This window comes from Haliotis asinina, chromosome 10 (assembly GCF_037392515.1).
Source record: "Haliotis asinina isolate JCU_RB_2024 chromosome 10, JCU_Hal_asi_v2, whole genome shotgun sequence".
NCBI lineage: Eukaryota > Metazoa > Mollusca > Gastropoda > Lepetellida > Haliotidae > Haliotis > Haliotis asinina.
The window spans coordinates 24,961,285-24,984,049 of record NC_090289.1 but is presented as its reverse complement, the minus strand read 5'-3'; the positions used below and the strand labels follow the sequence as shown (position 1 = coordinate 24,984,049).

General features: G+C 37.1%; 1 protein-coding gene across 2 annotated transcripts in view; it reads left to right on the top strand.

The window, feature by feature from the left end:
* The window catches only part of LOC137298192 (retinoic acid receptor gamma-like), a 78,227-nt gene extending 56,283 nt beyond the window's left edge, over positions 1-21,944 (top strand). Inside the window, exons 4-15 of one of the 2 annotated variants that reach the window (XM_067830348.1) lie at positions 2,142-2,251; positions 7,078-7,115; positions 7,502-7,623; positions 8,556-8,684; positions 9,377-9,427; positions 10,955-11,115; positions 12,101-12,242; positions 12,755-12,912; positions 13,518-13,694; positions 14,326-14,530; positions 15,451-15,609; positions 21,217-21,944. In XM_067830348.1, the coding sequence (XP_067686449.1) occupies positions 7,545-7,623; positions 8,556-8,684; positions 9,377-9,427; positions 10,955-11,115; positions 12,101-12,242; positions 12,755-12,912; positions 13,518-13,694; positions 14,326-14,530; positions 15,451-15,609; positions 21,217-21,317 (1,362 nt within the window). In that variant the 5' untranslated portion in view covers positions 2,142-2,251; positions 7,078-7,115; positions 7,502-7,544 and the 3' untranslated portion in view covers positions 21,318-21,944. Of the gene's footprint in view, positions 1-2,141; positions 2,252-7,076; positions 7,116-7,501; positions 7,624-8,555; positions 8,685-9,376; positions 9,428-10,954; positions 11,116-12,100; positions 12,243-12,754; positions 12,913-13,517; positions 13,695-14,325; positions 14,531-15,450; positions 15,610-17,206; positions 18,151-21,216 lie in introns of those variants that run through there. The other variant, XM_067830349.1, reaches the window with a different exon arrangement.
* The last annotated feature ends 821 nt before the right edge of the window (positions 21,945-22,765 follow it).

Sequence of the window (22,765 nt, the reverse complement as noted above, 5' to 3'; positions counted from 1 at the left end):
ATATAGCTGGAATATTGCTAAGTGCGACGTAAAACTAAACTCACTCACTCACTCACTCCATCACATTCCAGCTACTTTTGATGAAAAGAAACTTACTCAGCATGGATGTAAATAGTAACATCATCAAGTGGGCAGAGGCCTTCTTAAATAACCAACCTCTTGTGTTCAGGTCAATTCAATACTTTCAGATGTACTGGTGCTCCTCAAGGCTGTGTCCTGTCACCTGCCCTCTTCACACTCTATACAAATGACTGTATGTCTCATTTATCCACTTGTTTTAATTTCATATTTTCTGCTGATGCCACTTTGCTTGGGTTTATTTGTCAATCAGAGTTAGAGTATAGGAAAAATATTGATGTGTTCACTTTATGGTGCAAAGAGAATTTCCTCCCCACTGAACATAAACAAAACAAAGGAAATTACAGTTGACATCCAAAGCTGAAAAACCAAATTGGGGAATGTTTGTATGGAGGGACTATAAGTCGAAAAGTATTAATACCTGGATACTGTCATTGATAATAAACTTTCATGGAAATCAAATTCACATGGTTTACATGGAAAAAGCACAACAGTGTCTTCTCTTTCTGTGAAGATTGCAATCATTTAATGTAGACAGTAATATCTTAAAATCTTTCTTCCATATATTGATTAATAGTATGTTAACTTTCTGCTTTCATGCCTGCTGGCAATCTTCTTACACAGAAAAACAGAAACACAACTTGACAAAATTGTACACATATCCAGTAAATTTGTGGCTTCAATTTCAAACCTGTACCTTTTCAGTATGTCAAAAATTACAAAGAAAGCTCTTTCCATTCAAACGGATCCATCACACTTTGTTAGTGATTGTTTGGAAGTTCTCCCTTCTGTCCACTGGTTCAAAATCATGTATTACAAAACTAACACAAGTTCGAAATCCTGCAACATAAACTTCTAAATTTTTCTTCCAAAATTGTAACAGTGAAATCTATGATGAGGCATGAGTGATTATTATGTCATTATGTATTTTGATTATGTTATCATTTATCTTTATATTCTGATTAGCTTGACATTGTGTGTATATGCTGTAAATCATTTGTTGTTATATGCTTTGTATTGCCTCTTTGAATGCAAGACAAATTTCCCTTGAGGGACAATAAAGTTGAAGTAAATGGCTGTTCAGTTCGTGGGAGCATTGTCCTGATGGACGCCATTATTCTACGAGGGACCGTCTTTACTAAGTAGTTTCAGTACTACTAGTGATTGAACAGCTTCAGCTATAATAATTGTAGGTCCACTGTTCATGGGGCATTGTTGCACTACAAGTGTTTTAAGTATGAAACAGCAGGAAATAAGTCAGTGGTAGTGCTGAAATTGTGTTTTTCGAAATGGGTTGCACCACAAATGTGACTTAAGCCTGTTACAGTATTAAGAATGTTTGGTGAATGCAGACCCAGTTCTTTTGTCTTACTTTTCTCTCAAAAGATCATATTCACAAATCCATCTTAGTGCAAACAAGGTCACTCTTAGCAGTAGAGTTGCTGGATATGTCAGTTGAACCGATTGATCAATGACTTTGGTCCAATGCTGTACTTGTCTGACCATTCAGTCAATTATTATCTTTCAGAGATCTTTCAGTTATTTTTCAGTCAAAAGACACTGAATCATCTATGTGTTATCAAAAAATGTATGTAAAAAAATAGTCTCCATGTTAATAATGATCAGTGTAGTTTCCTTGAGTATTTGTTATGAGCACATGCAACATATTTTGCTTGTGGTATTGCTCAAATTTGTAAGCTTTGTAAAAGAACCAATAAAATTAAATTCACTCTAGGTAAATATGCTACCATGGCACCAGTGACTACTGTAGGTGTTGGAAGTAACATCCTATTGTTTTCTAAATCCCCAAAAGACTCTGTGAAAATTGTTAGCTGAAAACAATTTATTTTGACTTCAGTGATTACACAAGACAGCCAATTGTTTGCTTCCTCCCAGCTACTATATTTCCAAGACTTGTTACTGAAATCTAAAGTGTCATATAAGTTCCCCCCAGATATTAATCTTGCCCTCTCTACATTGTTGTCTGTCATTCAGACAGTTACTTTCTGTCGGTGTAATCAGGATACACATGATGGAAACTTATCAGAGTTCTTTGTTTTCAGATTTAAGTGTTGGATAACCAGTTCCTGTACCCAGAAAAGCTGACATGATTACAAACATTGGGCGCACAAGTTATGGACATACTAGCTGCTGAACATCAGTATTTGTGTGGGTAAGTAAGTCAGTGGACACGATCCTCTTCATCAGAGTTATGTGTTGTATGACACTGTAATTCACATATAACATGGTGGATTAATGTAAGCAAGCCCACAGTCATGCAGGTCTTTTCCAATTTGGTCAAACGCATACACAAGGGTATGGTGCCTGTTCATAATGAAGCTGCATCAAATCCATTATCAGATGATCCTGTCATGTGTAAGAGACAAAACATTGTGTGGTTTATGGAAACTGTGGTAGATTAGGCCACCCATGTGCCCCAACATTAAGGTATTATTAGTTCATTGTCACCCATTCATGGCCCTAATCTCAGTATATTTTCTGTGATCATCTAGCGCCATTCTGCCAATGCCCACGTCAGGCAAGTAAATGATCAAGGTGGACCATTTGCCATAATGTTTTTGTTGGGAGTTTATTTTAGTGTTGATAGTGTTCCTTAAGTCCTGTAGAAGAAATGGGACACTTGGCTGAGAACCAGTTCTTAGAGCCACCCTGTGGGCAGTCCACTGTTAGGACAAGAGTGTAGAAATCCATCAAGCATAACATGATAGTGTATGTACATTGTAAACCAGAACTGCCACGAGGCTCTCTGTATCATGTTGCAGAAAATTGACAGATTTGATTTCACATGTTAAGGTCCATATTGTCCAGTAGGTACAAAGTTGGCTCAGAATAAACAAACAGACATGTGGTGTAGTGCGTTGACATCTGGCTACATGATATATGCTTGGAAGAATAAAAATGGATAGAGGCTGACCATGAGTGGGCAGAGGTTGATGAGATTTTAATGCATACATACCCATTTTGGATGATTCACATAAGTGGAGATTGGATCGTCACAGTGGTAGATGGACAGAGAGTACCTGGGCCAGACTGACCTGCTTTTTTCCAGTGTTGTTGACAATTTGGGATAAGGATCAGAATGGCCCATGCCATAACCATGAAGGTGAAATTACGAATTTAGGCTTTCTTTGACCAAAAACTGTGGCTAGAAAAAGAATAGAAAACTGAAGCTGTATGATTTGTAACACTCCTGTTTATTCAGACATTGTCTGGAACAGATTGAACAGACTGAATTATAAGCAGGCTTCAGGTGGCTGGACTAAATATTCATGACTTTGGCTGAGAACTGTTTCTTGTTGACTTGTCAGGCTGCTTGGTTATGACTGTGTTGAACTGACTTTCTTGATGACTGGTGAACTGACTTTCTTGGTGACTATGGTGATCTGACTTTTCTTGATGACATGTGAACTGATTTTCTTGGTGACTGTTTTGAACTGACTTCTTTTGATGACCATGGTGATTTGACTTTCTTGATGACTGGTGAACTGACTTTCTTGGTGACTATGGTGATCTGACTTTTCTTGATGACATGTGAACTGACTTTCTTGGTGACTGTGTTGAACTGACTTCTTTTGATGACCATGGTGAATTGATTGTCTTGATAAGTGTAGTAAACTGACTTTCCAGTATCCTATTTCATTACTAGGCAGCAAGTGTTTTAGCCATGTTAGAACCAGATAGACACAGTATTGATTATTTATAAGTGCATGTGACATTGTTGAATTTACTGCCTGTGCCAAAATAAACATATGTCCATCTGTGTAAACCAGTCCTGAGTGGTAATTAATGTCGAACCAGAAGACCTCACCCAGCCTTCAGGCCAGCTGTTGACAAGCGTGAACATCACCTGTGCATGCTTTTTCCTCATCAGTAAGGCAAATAACTGGGGGTCTGTTATCTCAACGCTGATTACTTGCCATCATTCAAGTCTCCTATATCCTAGCTTGTTATATATTTCCATCATATCACTCAAAACATGGACAGATTTCATGTAATAACCTTTCAACAGCATTTTTGTGGTTCTCAGTGCTGACTGATCAGTTATTAAATACAACAAGGGCAACATAATATCATTGTTAGTGTCGCAAACTGATAGCTTTGTATGATGTGAACAATGAGATGACTTTGAGAATATCTGTTGTTCTAGGATGCATGATGTAAAACCATCTCTAAACAACCTGGTCATCTGCTTTGTAATACTTAATGGTCGCTTGCTGTGCTCTTAGTATTTGTCATCTTTTGTGATCAGACTTTTCTGAATTTACTGTACAATTGTGAACTACTTATGACATGGCTGAAGCCAACAATGGGCAAATGGACAGGGCATACTTCCTTGTTGCCAATGGTATTGACAACCATAACGTACATTAGTGAATCCTTCAATTTCTCCAAGAGCTTCATGCAAGCTGTTGTGAAAATATTATTATTACCTCATTCTATGTCTCAGAGGCAATCTAATCTGTCAGTCAAGTATATCTCCCATCACGGTCATCACTAGTGATCATAATCACTTTCAAATTATGTTATGATATCATACAAATAGCAACTTATGTCGACCTGAATGTCAAGATTTTAGAGAGAGCATGGAAGTGTTCACTCATTTTACTGCTGGAAAAGTATTATCTGTGAAAAATTGGAGAATATGTTCAGTCTGTCTCATTGTTTCATTCAATGCATCATCTGTGGTGTGACAGGATTAGAAAAAATTGTCATTTGAACAACAGATGCAAGTTACATACACACATCTCCAACAGAAACATCATGAAATCAAATAGATTTACACACAATGATCATTTACAGTAAACTATATCAGTCTTGATCTTGATCTTTAAAGATTGCGTTAAAAATATATTTACACTTTAACAATTTATGAAAGACAATCTTTATTGTCATCCTGAGTGGTGATGTATATGAAATATAAAGAAACAGGTGTAGTTATAACATACATGACTTGTTGACTGAACTGGTTACTCATCTGTCAGCTGCATCAACTGTTGGAATCAATGAGCACCAGATGACAATAAATGTAGGCCAGGCAGATAGAGACACAGGGTTAATAATGGATGCAGCTGTCATGAATGACATCCTGTTCCACATGTCCTCTAAAAGGTAGTCTATTTTATAAATATGTAGAGGTGTGTATGTCTGTCAGCTGTAAGCCATCTTAAACAGTATAATGCAATCAAATAACAAGAGTTCAATGTGGCGAGTTAGCTGATCTGAAATCCTTTTAACAGTTGAAATGTGAAGGTAAAATTCTGTATAAAAATTGTGTTTTATTAATGTTAGAAACTCAATTTCACACATATTCGACAATATTTTGGATTATATTATACATTTTGGAGTATATGCACTCACTTTATCTTCCTACTGATGAAATAAAAGACTTATTATCCCCTACAAATTGACTGAAATCACTAATTGCAAGCTCAAGGCGAACATCTTCCAAACACTTGCCATAAATGGATTGTAATTGCTCTGAACATCAAAAACTGTTGCATGTTGGTGTTGTCAATGTTTGCTGAACTGGTTTCAATCACATGTTGTGCGTAGGATATACATAAAGAGTGTTCTAAGGGACATGATTCAGCAGGATAAATAATGAAATAATGTTTCGATGGTAAAGAGTGTGAGAGTTGGTTAAATGTAACATTGCATAAATTCATTCAAACATTCAATGTAACATTGTAATCTAAGTACATAATTTGGGGGGTGAGGTTGGAGGGAAGTAAATTACATGGTGGCTTCCCTGAGAGCTGATGGATGATATTATTGAGAGAAATGCATTTTTATTTTTAGAGAAGTGTGATATAAGGCCTGTGAGCATTGACAAATTTTATTTGGTTTACAGGCCTATGGTCAAAGGTTTGAATATGTAGTTTAGAGGTAATGTTTGTTTATTGTGGCTGGCCTTTTCTGAAATACACATGTCCACGTACAATAATCTGTCACAAGATCCACCCTTTCAAAGGATTTTGGTACATGACTGGTTTTTGGAAGGAAATTGCACCCTAAAGTAACATTCAATTTTAGCATTGTGTTTCATGTTAATTCTTTCAGCCAACTGCCAATAAATGTGTCCAGCAATTTGGACTTCCTATCATCAACAGAAATGATAGAGCAAGCCCTGTAATTATCATGTAAAGGAAAAAGCAGGCCCCAGATTTGAGATCAGACCATTACTAAACTAAATCCTCCTGCTGACAGTAAAAATACCCCCTGCTTTTCATGGCAGCATAGGAAATATTCAGTTACAAGCTCTGGTCATTTCAGCTTGACATGACCTACTTCTAGGGTCAATGAGGCAGAAAGGTTACATTGACCTCTTTGACCTAGGGTTGTGTTCAAAGGGAGATAATTCAAGCATCATCTGAGTACCAAGATGGTGGCCCTAAAATGCAGTCATTGCAAAGATCATTCAGCATTTGTCTTTGAGGTTGAATGTAGATCATTCATATGTTGAATGTAGATTAGTTAATGGTGTCATACAGGATCAGCGGCCTGTTTGGCCTGTGATGTGTCTGCGCCTTAAACATGTTTATTATTGAATTGGACTTCTTTTGAAAAAAATATTGCATTTCTCAGAAGAATAAGGAAATATTTGCACAAAGGTAGTGTAAATAATAGGCTAAAAGCACTGAACTGAATCAGCAAAGAGAATTATTTGAGAATGTTTTACCAGATTTTAGTGGTGTTAGATGCCAAATATCCTGATACTAGTGATTCAGGATTTCTGAAAGACAGTGTTGAATTAAGATATCTATTTCTCTGAAATGAATTTGGAAATATAATTAAGATGAGCAAATTTAGTTTAAAAAATTGTTAACTTGGATACAAGCACAGGTCACTGTTACACAGACACACAGACTGTATGACTGAATATATTTCACGGTATCTTGTCTTTCAAGGTAAACGATTTCTAAATGCATCCACATGTTTTGATATTTGTATTTGTAACGTCCATTCTATTAATTTCAGATTAAGAAGATTCAAGAAACAATGAAGTCATCTGAATGGTGAGAATACAAAATTTAATAGTTTTCCATTCTCAGTTTGCAGACAAGTGACAAATTCTTTATGATGTCATCAAGATATGGTATTTGCATTAGTACAAGAACTTGAGATTAGTGACTGCCTACTTCATATCATCTGCCAACCATAACTAAATTTGTTAAAACATAAGTTCGGTTTCATTTTCAATATCTGTGGGAACAAAAAAGATATATTTTGTTAGTTCGATATGAAGAGGAAGGACAGCTGGAAATATCTGGCAACAGTTTTGACTTTGCAAAAGATTGGAGCATATCATTCTGATTTCAGTTGTAACCAAGATGGATGTCATGCCTTGCTTCTGTCAGTGCAGTATTAGAGGTGATAGTAAATATTGTGATCTTTTTTGCAGGCGTGGTCTGTTGTAGACCATCTTCAATGTGAAGAAAGGAAACATGAACCACAACATGGGGACCCACCCAATTGTCAGTGATACATCACAGGGGTCCTCAAACCACACGATACAGTCCTCAGGTATATACCTCACATTTGTTATTTGATTGCTATACAGTTGTATTGTGAGTGCTATGAACATGCTTTGGGTTTGGACATGGCTCATATGCGTTCTTCTTTTCATTCTTTATTCTATATTTCTTTCCTACCTTATTTCTTTCTTTCTCAGTGTGGAACAGAGGTGAAGGATGCTTGTACCATGTTTACTATGTACACATATTTCCGTCAACAGTGACATTTTTACTGGAATATTTGGGAATATTAAGGTTGAGTACCTTAGTTTTCGGTCTTGGTCATATTCTGTTTGCTGTGAGAACTTGGTAGCTTGGTCACATGCTGGTATATTAGGCCAGTATGTTGGGTGAGATGTTCCTAAAACATCTTTGATGTTCATTGAGGACATGGACACATTGAGGTTTTGTTCTTTGGTACCATATTCTTAAACCTTCAAAACCATTCTTTCCTCCAAAAAGTAGCTTGGGAATCGAGGCACTAATGTTCCTTAATCTTCAAACCCGTGACACTGCTGAAACCGGGTTACTGTTCAAAATAATGTTGCAAGAACTCTATTAGGGGTGATGTGTTCCCCAGAAGAGACTTTGCTTAAGCTTTCAATTCAATCACTGGATTGTCTGATCTAGAGTCACAAGATGCCAAGACAACATTGAATGTTCCTTTCTTCAGTTTCCTCCGTCTTTCCTCCTCAATTTATCTCTCACTAATGCACTCATCTTCTCACTCACTCACTCACTCCTTTCATTCATCAATCGTGTTATGACGGGCCTGGACTTAAAACTAATCTTTCATCATTGTCTGGACAGGACTTGTTGAATTATTTACAAACCATTGTAATACAGTCAGATTGTTGGTACCTGGGGAGACCCACCTAACCACATGGTAGTCACAAGTAGAGTTGCAGTAGTTACAGTGTAGAGACCCTTCTGATTTTCCAGTGAACACCATGCCCAACCAAGCTGCCTACCTCGCCGCCGCCGCCTTCAACAATGCCGCTGACTCTTACAACGGCCAGTTTGCTGTCTTCGATTCTAAACCGTCCTACGTACCTCATATATCCAAAGAGAGTAAGAGCATCTCCATTTATTCCTTCCTGCCTCCCTCTATCAACCATCAACCCATTCAGTGTACCCATTCAGTGTACCCATAGTGTCAACTCAAGCCTGTTGTCATGCCTGATAATCACACAATACCTTGTTCCATCAAAAATATTGTTTTTGTTATCTCTGGAAAAATCATACTGCCTGTACCTACCATTAATATGAGTAAAATTATATGGACCCAAATCAACTTGTCCTGGGATAATCTTTAAATCATCCAAGTTCTGAAAAAGTGAAAATAATTATTAATTTGGAGCAAACAGTTATGCATGAATGTATTGAGTGACTATCATGGTTGTTGGGTTATCATGTGAGTGTGTTGGGTGTGTTGGTCAAAGGTCAAGTACTGCTTTTTGTGGGTGATATCTTGCAAATGTTACTTGGGTTTCTCAAACAACAGGTGCTTCTCATCACACTGCAGGTTCATCGCAATTTGTTATTCACTGTTCAAGACGTAAATTTGGAACTCTCGTTTGTCATTCAGCCATCTTGTCCCAGACAGTAAAAGCTGAAATTTCATTCAGTGGGTGTGCATATCGCCAAGAAGAGTTTTTAGACGAATATCAGATGTTAATTTGTCGGTGTTGCCAAAATGTTGGTAGACGGACCACGACATGACATGTTTCACTTTTAATTCTCTTGTGTCTTTATGGTAACAGCCCACTTCAAAACTGACGGGAAAAATGCTGTCTGGGATATTGCTGGCTATGGTAAGACGTTTACACTGCAGTTCTGTGTGACTGCAGAATGCTGAATGTTGTCGGGTGTCATGTCGTTCCAGTCATTCCACTGTTGTCCTCATGCATGAATCTGGCAAGACTTTACATATACTCCTGCTTCAGATTCTTGTCAGTAGTAACAATTACTGGCTGAATTATGGGTGTTTTATGGATTACTGGTACATTATTTCCTCTAATATATACTAGGGCCAAATTCACAAAGCAATCTTAGTGCTAGCATTGTCGTGTCAGTTGCACATTGCCTAAGATTATTGTAGCACTAATATTGCCCTGTTGGACAGGGCACTGGGATATTTTCCACGCCTTCATAATGCTAAGAGAACCATAATACCCACACTTTCACATACATTATTTTCATAGTTGTAAGATCACTGTACGGAATGGGATTTTCATGGTTGTAAGATCACCTCGTGGAATGGGATTTTCATAGTTGTAAGATCACCTCGTGGAATGGGATTTTCATAGTTGTAAGATCACCTCGTGGAATGGACCTTTTGGATCTGTTTGAGGTCAAGCATCTGTTGGATGAAATGTGTTATTTGTGATGACAAGATTTTATGAATGTATTGTGTATTTCATCAACTGTTGTTTACATTATGACTCACTGTTTCAAATTGCATTGGTCTGCTGACATCATGTTTTATTTTAAGATAGCATTAAAAATAGAAACAAAATGAGACTGGATCATTTATAAAAGCAGGAGTGTATTATGAGGAACTGTATTTTATGCCTCTTTCTGTTCCTGCTCAGAGCCAGAGCAAATAAGATTTTAGAACTTACATTTTGTCCTGATAGTATCCAGAATGTTTGGTAAGTAGGTGCACAGTGGGATGAGGTAACTGCCATACAGATGGAATACCAGTAAACAGACTGGTGTTCTCCAGTTGGACACTGTGCTCACTGACCATTTACACAGTGCTTCTTTTTTAATGGTAATGACACTGCTGCTCAGTAGGGCTCATTGTTACAAGCAGATCAAAATTGGGGAATGCTTAGTGCTGCGTACCTTTGGAAGATTTTGTGTATCTTGGGGTTATGTTTGCTTAAGTTTGATAAGCATCATAATACACAACAAAGCAGTACGCATCTGAAACCTGCATCACTTTCAACCTCCTTCATCATCAAGCCATCACATTCTTGGCAACATTAAGACAAACTAATACAAAGAAGGGTTTTCTTTACAAGTACACCATTATTTACTTCATGGGGGTAGAATCAGTCATACATTTAGTTGCTAATATTAATAAGTCACCCGAGAATAGTTCTTATTGTCTTTGTAAAATAATATTCATTGTCTTGTATCTGTTTCTGACTAATCTTTGTTTATTAGTCAGAATTAGGAACTAGCTTTTTAGTCAGCTCGGTCCATATATCTGCTGACTCCTACACCAGTAAGATTGGAGTTTCACAGAAGTGCCATCTCCTTGCAGCTGTTTAGATGAGGATGGAAATGTCTGATATCGTGATCCTCATTTGAAGCCTTGTTTTCCTTTGCAGCTCAACTGTATGATGTTCACTGTGGAATGTATTCCGTGACGAGTCCCACTAACCTGTCCCCTTCTCCTCCCCCTCCTCCACGGATCTACAAGCCTTGTGTTGTCTGTAATGACAAGTCATCCGGCTACCATTATGGTGTCAGCTCTTGTGAAGGGTGCAAGGTGAGATTGTCTGATAGTGTGAAAATCTGGGTGACAATTGGTTTTCAGCAACCCATGCTTGTTGAGGCAACTAATTTGATCAGGTGGTCAGGCCAGCTGACTTGGTTGATGCATGTCATCGTATCTCTATTCCTGATGTTAATCACCACACTGATTGGTGTTGGTATATTGGCATTTAACAACAAACTATTAGGTGTGACGATTGGGGGTGAAACTACTATTGTGATAGGTTTTTTCTCTCCTTGATGTCTCAGGTGAAATAATTTCTGCAGAGAATGTGTAGTTTTTATATAATATAGAAACTAGCTGAAGTGGTTTCAGCCTCTGTTAATAATGGACAAGAAACTTGAAATGCAGATTAACTTTGTTTAAGAGTAACTCTAAATCAAAGAGAATGAATCTTGTTCTTCCTGCATTTTGGGCTGTGCATTTATCAATGGAAGTCCGTTTCTAAACTATTGATAGTAAAACATACTATTGATGCATAGATAGGTTTTTGCTTCTGCCATCATTTAATTGGTGAAAGAGGCTCAACAATTGCAAGCCATCAAAAGTTGCATCATTACAACCCTACAGACTGTGTTATAGTTTATTGTATTTAACATGTTGATGAAGATTCCTCATGAGTCATATCATTAGGTAATACTATTACGGACTGAATACTGCCTGATAATTAAGTAACTGATACCATTCTTGAGTTGAATTGCATCCCTTTATTGGAAATTGACATGTGACTTCAAGGAGCATCGTTTATTTCCTGCTCATGACTGGTTCAAATGATGTATGTTTTAGTTGAACAAAAGATGAATACAGAATGTATAGATTGAATGCTTAGCATGTTTCTTGAATTCTTGCTTGTAATCAGAAACCTTACATCTATCAGCATTTGAGGTAAAATGTTACTCTGTTGGTGTGATGCTTGTAAAATGTTCATGAATCATGAAGATCATTTCGTTGGTAATGTTGAAGTGCTTTCCTTTTTTAGGGCTTCTTTCGTCGTAGTGTCCAAAAGAATATGCAATATACATGTCACAAGGACAAGAACTGCCCGATCAACAAGGTCACTCGCAATAGATGCCAGTACTGTCGCTTGCAGAAGTGCTTTGCTGCGGGAATGTCCAAAGAAGGTATATAACTTCCATATGATCTTTAAACTTGACCCCAGATTGTGATTAACCATCAGTAAAAGTTAATATTTCAGTGAACAGTGTCTTCAAGACTCAATTCTTGGGGATTCTTCAAGGAAAAGAGGGTAGAAAGAGACCAAGCATTGAAGCAAATATGCAGCACCACATGATGTTAAGACTGCAAAGTATTACCACTAAACCAGTATATTGCAATATGCTTTTCAAATAGTAATTAGGCCAATCAGACCGTTAGTAGAAAGTATGCATTCGCATTATCAGATCAATTCTCTTCCTACCTGGTACCCATCTGCTGCTTATAGGATGTGGCACATTTGAATAAGTAAAGGATATGATTGAAACAGGAACGTTTCTCTAAAGGAAACTAGAATGTATAAAGGTAAGCAATCGGGAAGGACTGTTCAGAGACGTACCTATCTGTGTTATGTTTATCACTTTTGCCTCCTGCCAGTCATGTAAAATTTCACTGCTACATTTTGTTTATCATTCTGCAGCGGTGCGCAATGATCGGAACAAGAAACGCAAAGTTAAACCAGAGTCTACTAGCAGTCCCAATGAGGACTTGACTGGTGATGACCAGAACCTTATACAAGATATTCTGGAAGCTCACAGAGCCACCTTCATATCTGACATGGAGGACAGTCCGGGATCGGTAAGCTAATTTCAAGCTTTCAAGACGTGAAATATTTATTCAATACAGAAGGAACTGAGATAAGAGTCTCCATTTACTCTTGTCTCCAGATATTAATGGGGCCGATGAGGTAGTTTAGTGGTTGAAACGTTCACTCATCACACTGAAGGCCCTGGTTCAATTCCTCACATGAGTACTATGTGTGAAGCCCATATCTGGTGTCCCTGATGATATGTTGCAGGAATATTGCTAAAAGTGGCACAAATCCAAACTCACTCTCTCATTCTGATATTCATGTTCTCTTGGACACAGTGGAATTGGTGGTACCTTTTCTATTAAATGCATTCCGAATTGGCTGGCTGTCTTGGATAGAGAGAGAGAAAGTGTGAGTGAGTGAGAAAGGTTTTACGCTACATTTAGCATTATTCCAACAATATCACTGTGGATGTGGCCTTCCCACATCATATCTGTGTGGGGTTCCGGCAGGTCTTTTTGTGTGACAAGCAAACATTTTAACCACAAAGTGAAGTTGTTGAATGATTCCTGGTGCATTCTATATAATTTTCTAGCACAGATGTTAAAAGGTTTGGTATTATGACAGTGATGTATTGTATTTCTTGTTTCAGCCATCATTGAAACCACGTGAAGAGGAGGACAGTGTTATATTATGGGAGAGAATTAGTGAATTATCCTCTGATGGTATTGTGAAAATTGTGGACTTTGCCAAGAAACTCCCTGGCTTCTCAACACTTTCACAGTCGGATCAAATTACATTACTAAAGGCAGCATGTTTAGAAATTATGGTAAGACTCGGTCATCTCCATACATCTCTGCACCTTCAGTTTATCTCTTGATATGTCATTCTGTTTACAAGTTAACATATCAAATTGCATTACTAAAGGCAGCATGTTTAGAAATTATGGTAAAACTCTGTCGTATCCATACATCTGTGCACCTTCAGTTTATCTCTTGATATGTCATTCTGTCTACAAGTTAACATATCAAATTCTGATTAGCTAGTACTCTCTGTTATTTTCATTAATGTGAGGAAGTATAGTTGCTTTTTTAACTTCACAACTGGGACTGGACACCAGACATGGGTTCAAACCATTGTATCTTTGTTAAGAATCAAACCCAAGTCTTCCCTGTACCAACTATACCAAGTAAGATCGCATTCTTATTGCACATTCCAAGAGATTTGGGTGGTCATATTTGATTGTGAATGCCCACAGTATTTAATACATTGTAGTACTTATTTACTTGTATGACATGAATGTTGTTTCTTAATTAGACTTGCCAACAATATAAACATTTATGCCATGTCTCAGGAGCTAGGAATGCTGTTTTGCAAGACTCATATTCCTGTACATATTCGGTTCGTTGGTTGTTGCGTCATTAGATCTAGAGAGATTTGGATGATACTGTCTGTTTTAGATATTACGGCTCAGTGCACGATATGATGCGGACTTAGACTCCATGGTGTTCACGAATGGAGTGACGTTAAATAAGGATCAGCTACAGCAAGGAGGGTTTGGCAATCTCACTGGGACCATCTTCAGCTTTGCTGCTTCCCTTAAAGCTATGAGCACAGACGAAACAGAGTTTGCAATCCTGTCGGCCATATGTTTGATTAGTGGAGGTAAGTCAACCCTTTGCAGACGGTTGCTTCATGAAAAAATTAGAAAATGTGTTTGGGGTGGAAACGATATCTGAATCTACACTTAAAATTAATCTGCAGTTTATATGAGAGTATATGGGGTTTTTATTTATTACATAGGCTGTATCTGGAACCAATTTCTGAATTATTACATAGGCTATGTTAGGCACAATGTAAGCGTACTATAAGAACCCACTGTGGTGCTGTGTCTGTCTAACCATATTTATCAACCACTAGCTTGTTCATTATCTAAAAACTACAATTTCAGGGATTACTGTTTTGAAACCACTATAGTGGTGTACAAGAAAGTTTATAAAATGCTGTGAACCAGTAAGACTTTCACACATGAAGAATAATCAGCCTTAAGATCCCATTCAGGGACACTAACCCTAATTTTCTAGTGGCTACAGAATCTGTGTGGAGAGCTGGATTATACTGAAAGATGTGAAAAGAAGGTACTTGTTGTTAGCTTGCCAGGATTTCAGCGTAAGAGGGGAAAAACAATTTTGAAACTGACTCGTGGTGGACAAGCAGTTTGCAAAAAAGCAGGTAGAGTGTACTGTACGGGTCCATGAAAGTTAGGGTTAGGGTAAATTGTCAAAGACAGGGACCCATAAAATGCAGGTGTCCAAAGTCCAGCTACTACTAGCGATGCTGTTTAAGGTCAATCATCTATAACGCAATGTTAAAACTCAAGTCACATGGCCTTCCCACTTGTATGGATGTACAAAGGTGGGTGAGGGTGGTCTAGAAGATTTGCATTGCTTGAATTTAATCCCATCTGATGTTGATGAGAGAGGGTCTCTATTGTAGGATTGTTAATCTGCTAAATTTTTACTAGGTTTGACCGACAGGACTCAAGAATCCATGCTCAGATGGAATAATATCTCTCTGATTTTCAGATCGCTCAGGGTTACAAGATACAGAGAAAATAGAGCAAATGCAGGAGCCATTACTGGAGGCATTGAAGCATTATACTCGCTCTCGGAGGCAAGAACAGCCGCACATATTCGCCAAACTTCTTATGAAACTAACTGATCTCCGGAGCATAAGCGTTAAAGGTAAGACCTTATTTCCTTCCCACTATATATACCTCCATCATTGTACGCTGGGGCTTCACCATAACCTGATTTATTGGATATCACAAAAGAAAGGAAAGTCTTATATCTTTGATAATATATAACAGTGTTGTGGACATGTCCATACATATCAGATTCTCTTTATACCTGACATTATCAAAAATCGCCAGTGAAAATACACAGGACATAATAGTTTCAATGTTGTTTCTTTAACATGTTCAAAAGTTTAGCTTTTTCCAAATATCCAATAAATCAATGCTTGTAACATTGCATATTAAATCCCTATATTTATGCTTTGCTGACTTTTAGTGCTAATTTTAGTTTTGCATTTTGTTTGCACATTATCAGTGGGTGTAGCAGATTATGAGATTTCAGCTTGATTTGGTAGTATATTTCGTTGCTGCATTTGATTGTGTATGTAGATTCTTGCAAATCCAGTTTCATTTGCTCATGTAGGTTTTGCCGTCATGTACCATCACATGCACATCTAAATTTAGTAATAAGAAAAAATGTATTTACAGATCATATTTTTTTTTCATATTTTAAATTAATTTATCAGTTTTGAAAGTGAGAGCAAACAGCATTTAATTCTATGCATTTCAAGCATAATTGTTTTGTAACTTTAACATGCCTCCAACTTATTTATATGTCCAGGATCAAACGGGTGAAAACAGCTTCTGTGACAGTGTAAATAATATTACCAACACCATGAACACTGTTACTAAACAGCGTATAACAGCATTACTATGCAGTATAAACAGTATTAGGAAGTGCTGCCTGCTTATGCCCAGGATTAGTAAGGGTATTAAGGATGTTGACAGTAATAGTAAGACTGTAGATGCTATTAGTAAGAAAATTATGATTATAGGGTTATAAGAAAAATCAATAAAAGTTCCACGTTTATTATATACAGGATTAGGAAATGGAGCTTGATAAGTATTGTATACAGGATACGTTAAAACAGGCATTATTAGTAAGAGTATAAACAGGATGCATAACAGTTAATACAGTATTAATAACTTTGTGTTCAGGATTAGTAATATTGGTAAACATGATCAGTAAGAGCATAGACAGTGTTTATAAGATGGTATACGATATATACTGTAATAGTTAGTGAGAAAATTTAGTTTTATGGTGCTTTTAGCAATTACAGCCATATCATGGCAGGAGACACCAGAAATGGGCTTCACACATGGTTCCCATTTGGGGAATTGAACCCCTATCTTCAATGTGATGAGCAAATGCTCTAACTCTACCAGTATTAGTATGCATACAGGATAATTAAGATTGAAGACATTTCTTACTAGTCTGTCACAGACTCTACAAAAAGTGTTGTAGTGATAATATATGGTAAAAACAGTTCTAATATTCTCTCTATACAGGAAGGTGGTTTAACTCAGTTAAACATCTTGGACACTAAATATGTTGATGGATGTAAACAATTTTGAATTTTAAGACAGAAATTAACCATATTCTATATTAAATTTAGATGTGCAAGAGACATTTGGTTTGCTCGCTTTGCGCATAATGTCTGGCTTTCGCTTCCTGCCCTCATTTTCTCCATCTTCCTATGCTCTAGGTGAAAAGCAGACACTTCGTTTCGCGCTAGACCACTTGGCTAATGCCCTCTCTCTCCTGGAGGCACCTGCCTCTAGCCAGCCCATTATCAAGAAAGAACCCCTCTCAGATGATGAACCCAGCTCCAGTAGAAAACCTTCGTCCACTTCATACATGCGGAATAATGTTGGAGGTGAAAACATGCCTCAGTATCAAGGGACAGTACACACAAACATTAACCTTATGGCCATGAATCCCAGCAACGTAATGGCACCCGAGTTCATGGGGTCAAGGTTACCGTCCCCTCGAATGGGACCGCTGCCTGATTCATCCATTCCGTCACCCCTGGGGATGGGGATGTCGCCAAAGCAGCTGAGTCCAAATCAAAATGTGCCTGCAGCAGGAATGGGATCGATGGGCACGCACTCCCCACCCTTCCCCACCATCACGTCCCCCAATATGCCTAACTACCTAACTGGTCTGTCGCCAACTCTGTCTCCTAACATCTCCTTCTCATCATCTTCATACATTAGCTCCATGATGTCGTCGCCAGTCGCCTCCAACAACGTCTCATCAAGTGTGGATGAAAACATAATGTCCAGCATCCATGATTCTATTTCTGATGGGATGCAGTCCCTTGTGCCAAATATGGAAAATCAGCAGTTTGGTTTGACGCAAAATCTCAACAGGGCACAAATTGATGAGATCTTACGCAGCAGCCACATGTTAGGGCAGCAAGCAGGAACTGATATCACAGACATGGAGACAATGAAAAGTTCTTACAACCCGGGCAGAAGCAATACCAATAATAATGCTAACGGTAATGGAATTCTGTCAACAGGGTTATACAGAAGTGAAGTAAATGGAACTCAGCTTGTTTTGAATGACGTTGGCCCCAACACAGACCATCATGCTCCTCTCAGTAAAATTATAGCTGGAGCTATGACAGATTCCATGCAGATTTGAATGAGTGTAGCTTCAAGTCATGAGGCAGGAAGAGTCCCTCACAGTTTTATATTGAGAAAGATAACCTGCATACAGAATCCTTGTGGAACCGATCATGTTTACCTTATAAGTATTTTGATAGATTTTGAGTATTATATGTACTATGTACCACAGTTATGTTACTTGACCTTTGAAATCTTGCAATGAAGATCCAGAGGTTGATGATGTGGAGGACTGAGATTTGATGGAGACAGAGTTTGGGGCCTCCAGAAAGGGAGAGGGCTGTTGGTTTCGTGATCATTTCTTTTTCTCATTCAACGGGAGATAAATCTTGGACTTACATTAATTGAATCTCAAGTATTTGATTCTTCAATTATCTTGGGCATTTTTTTTCTTGATCCTGAAGATTGTTATTAAATTTCATTTGTTTATTTTGTACTGTTTATTCTCATGTTGTGAACTGATTGTTTATTTCTCACCTTGAAGCAGTAAAAAAAACCATTGCTATTATGACACAGTGCATTAGGAACTGCATCTTGATCATGCAAGCTTTTGCGATTAGTTGTCTGCTTTTCTGCCATGCTTGGCTTGTTTATCTGTTGACTTGTGATCAGCTTCTAGCAACTGGGCAGGTATGTTCACCATGATGTGAAGTAGACTGCAGAATGATAATAAACAACATGTGGAATCTTAGTTCTAGTGCTCATCAGCCATTTTCAGCTTTGTTGCATGTATGCGTTATTTATGTCAGTTATAATTTTACTATTCTTTTTTATGCATTGCATCACATGGAAACTCAAACCCATGAAATAGAATTTCTTTTTCAACTTGAAGCAATTACTTATGGACCATTTCCATTGCTGTTTTATTGGTGACGAGGCTCGAAACTTCAAGTTTCTTTGCTTATGCACTTTTCAAGGCTGAAGTCTAAGTAGTATATTCTCTGTACATGGTATCACTTGCGTCTGTCAATTTTTTTTGTTTTTTATTTCTGATATTTATGGCAAGACAACCAGGGTTATGTAAAAGAATTAACAATTTTCCTTCCATTGGACAACTGGAATAAATGATCAGTAGTCATTTCATTATTTTGTATTTGATATTATTCCTATTCTTCCTTCAATGTGTACTGCTGACATCAAACCATCAGCATTCATTCTTGTGAGTGAGATATTCTGAACATGGTCTGAAAATTGATGGTCAAGGGGAGATAATTCAATTCTGGGTTACTTCCCTTTGTGTCAAACTTAGGAGACGTGTCCTTTCCTGCTAAGGAACCAAATATATATATATATATATATATATATATATATATATATATATATATTGCAGTACATAGAAAGATCATTCTTCCATGTTTTGCCTGCTTAGCCTTCATGTCACACAATGTCACATGCTGTGGAACAGCTTTTACAAATCTTCAACAATTCTCAAGTGCTAAGTTAACTCACCTGGTGTAGTGCTCAGAGGTAAAACGAGTTCAGTTTGCAAACGGTGAATATACCTGCCCTGCTTTAGAAAGCTGCAAATAGAGGACTGGCTACTGGTATAATAACACATTTTAACACTATTATTTTCAAGTTTACAACATAAAATGAATTAATTGTAATGAAATAACGTCAATTAAAGCTTGTAGCAGATAATCAAGTCCACAGTTCTTAATTCATTATTCTCACAATACCTTTGTGAAGGTATACACTCAAATCTGAATATCACAATATTTGAAAGAATCACAGCTTGTTACTTAAGAACTTATGTTAAGTATGTCAAGAAGAAGAATGCTCTTTTTAACTATTTATGGTAGAAAGTTAAAATTAAATTTTTGACAAGGGCTTATTTGTGGGTTAATGTCATACTCATACAGCTATAGCTGAGTCAGTCATCAGAAGATGGTAGTTAGTGTCTAGGCCTATGCTTCAATGCGAAGTTGCTTACCATAGCTGTACCAAGATCCATTGATCACTGGTTTAAATCCAGGGTTTGCCGCAATCATCAGAACTATTTGCAGAGATGTGTTCATTTCATATGCCAGAAAAACCAATGATCAGGTGTTTAATTCCCTTGTTCACCAAGATTGTATTTAATATATTAGCATATTAGAAATATCAGTTGGAGCTTGTCTCCTGCATTACACCAACATACAGGAATATGATAAAAAACGTATCTCAATAGTGTTACATCTTAGTCACTCACTTTCTCAAAGTTTGGTGCTGTTGGATGCATTGTCCATCACCTTCTGACCTACTGCCCAGTAACAATTACTTCGGGGAAATATAAGCATCCATTAAACTTGAACCTTGTGTATTACCGGTGTGAAAACATGTCAGCTTGTTTATGAATTATTTTTAAGAAAGATATGTTATAGTTGTTAATTTAGAGAAAATGTTTTTAGCATTATGTAGATGTTGTGTATATATATATATATATAGCCTTTGTTTTAGCTTATATGTGTGTATTGCTGTCAGATGATTCTTTTTGGATTGGCTATCTTTCATTCACTAATGTTTCTAACAAAACAAACTCATTCATCCAGAACCAAATCTACATGTTAACCTTTATGTTGAAGTCGTGTTTTAATGATACCGGTTTATCGGAGGCAGTACTCCAGAAATATATCTTATGTATACATGTTTATCCACAGTATACTTATATCACTATTATGTTTAGCTGAAATTGTATATCTAGCTAATAAAAATTGGATATCAGACGAACATTCTTCTTCAGAATCTTTTGTGAAGTTACATTTTATGAGCTTTGTAACTGTTGCGAGTATCAGTGGTGAAATGTATTAGAAACTACGTACATCCACCAATAGATAAGTACTGAAGTTCCAATCCACTATTCTTGATATGTGTAAGTACACCATAGACTTCCTTATATAGTAACAAACTTGTACAGTGTCTCTGGAAAGACCAGATTTGTTACTGCATACACTGGAATAATTTTGATTGATTAGAAGAAACATAATAAGTAATCTATTTTGCTTTTCCTTTAAAAGTAACAGTCTCTAATTCCATAGTGATTAATATGCATGTTAAGACTGCTTATTTGTATCCATTATAAGTTTTCATGTTGTTGTTTTTTCAGGTGCTGAACGGGTATTACATTTACGACTAGAGATGCCAGGGGAATTGCCTCCCTTGATATTAGAAATGTTAGACAGGGCTGAGAATGTGTGTATCCCTTGACTAAGGCTTAACGCTTAGCTTGAATGACAGTTTGATGATACATATTGGCCAGCTCTTTCAAAAAGAGGTCACATTGCCATACAGAATCATGAACATTTAATATGTGATCATTTCTTTCCAAGGAAGACAATAATAAGTAAGACAACCGTACAGGAGACAACTCTTGGAAGAATGGAATGAAGGGATATATCTCTCTCCTCATACTGGGAAAAGTTTCTTTGGCTACATACAGATTTGTTCAGCTGAATTGAGGAGAGAAAGAGCCACAAATCAAAGGAAAGCAACTCCTTACTGGATGCAAACAACAAACTGACAACCAAAGTGTTATGACAGCAAATGAGTGAAATGTTACGAAAAAAAATATGTTTGTTGCCTGTCATATCAAGGGAGGTAACTCATGACTCATAACTCGAGTGATTTGCTGCTGGTGATGAGAAGATACCTGGTGATGAGAGTCAAAGAGGAAGTCATGTGTTTTCATGTTTGTGTCTCTCTGGAAAACTACTGACCATTAGCCTCAATGCCATTTCTCTTTTTTTGCCCATTTTTGTTCCAGTTTGACATAAGATTACAGGTCATTGAATGTAATAAAGATCCAGTGCCAAAAGCTCTAATGTTCACAGGAAACAATATTTGTCTGTATAATTTACAGCAAATTTGTTCGACTCAGAGTCATTATATGCCAAGGCAGTAGTTCCTGGTATTTCTTCACATTCTCTTTTGGATGTTTCAAGACAGACATGCATTCAACAGGCAGATTTGAACTCCAACTTCCTTACTTAGGTCATAAACTTGGCTAAAGGCTGAGGGTTTGCTTACAACTTCATTAATTCCTCTGAAACATAGTTTGTTATTGCTTTTTGTTGTTTTCTTTCAGTTTGACTCACACAAATTAGGATTAAAAATAAGTTGTTAAGTTAACACAGAGACCTATGTCAGGTTATAAATTTAAGTGCCAGAGGGTAGTAATTTTTTAAGAAAAAGACATTTGTACAAAAGTGAGATTTTTATAAGCTGTTATATTTTAGAATATTCACTAAGTAGGGACATTTTTGTAAAAGCTTTGTAATTTTTGCTGTCATTTGCTGCAGTCCTGGTGACTATCAACCTCTGAGCTTGTCCAGATAAATAGTCCCAACAAGAAAACATCTCTTTTTATCAGATTATTTGTCACGAAAAGATAGGTGAATGTGAATATGCACAGTGATGTTGACTCAGGTGTACAGACATCTGATATTTTAATGGTTTTGGGGATGGAAGGGGTGGTATTTGAGAGAAAAGAAATTCGAACAGACAAGTAATTATTTACAGAGAGTTTATATTGGATATGAAACAACCTGGGGTGGTATTTATAAAGGTTCTAAGAATTTTCTTAAGAGTTTTATGAATACTGCCCCTGGTTCTCAGCACCCTGAAGAATTCCATTTACATCTCCTGATAAAAGTTAT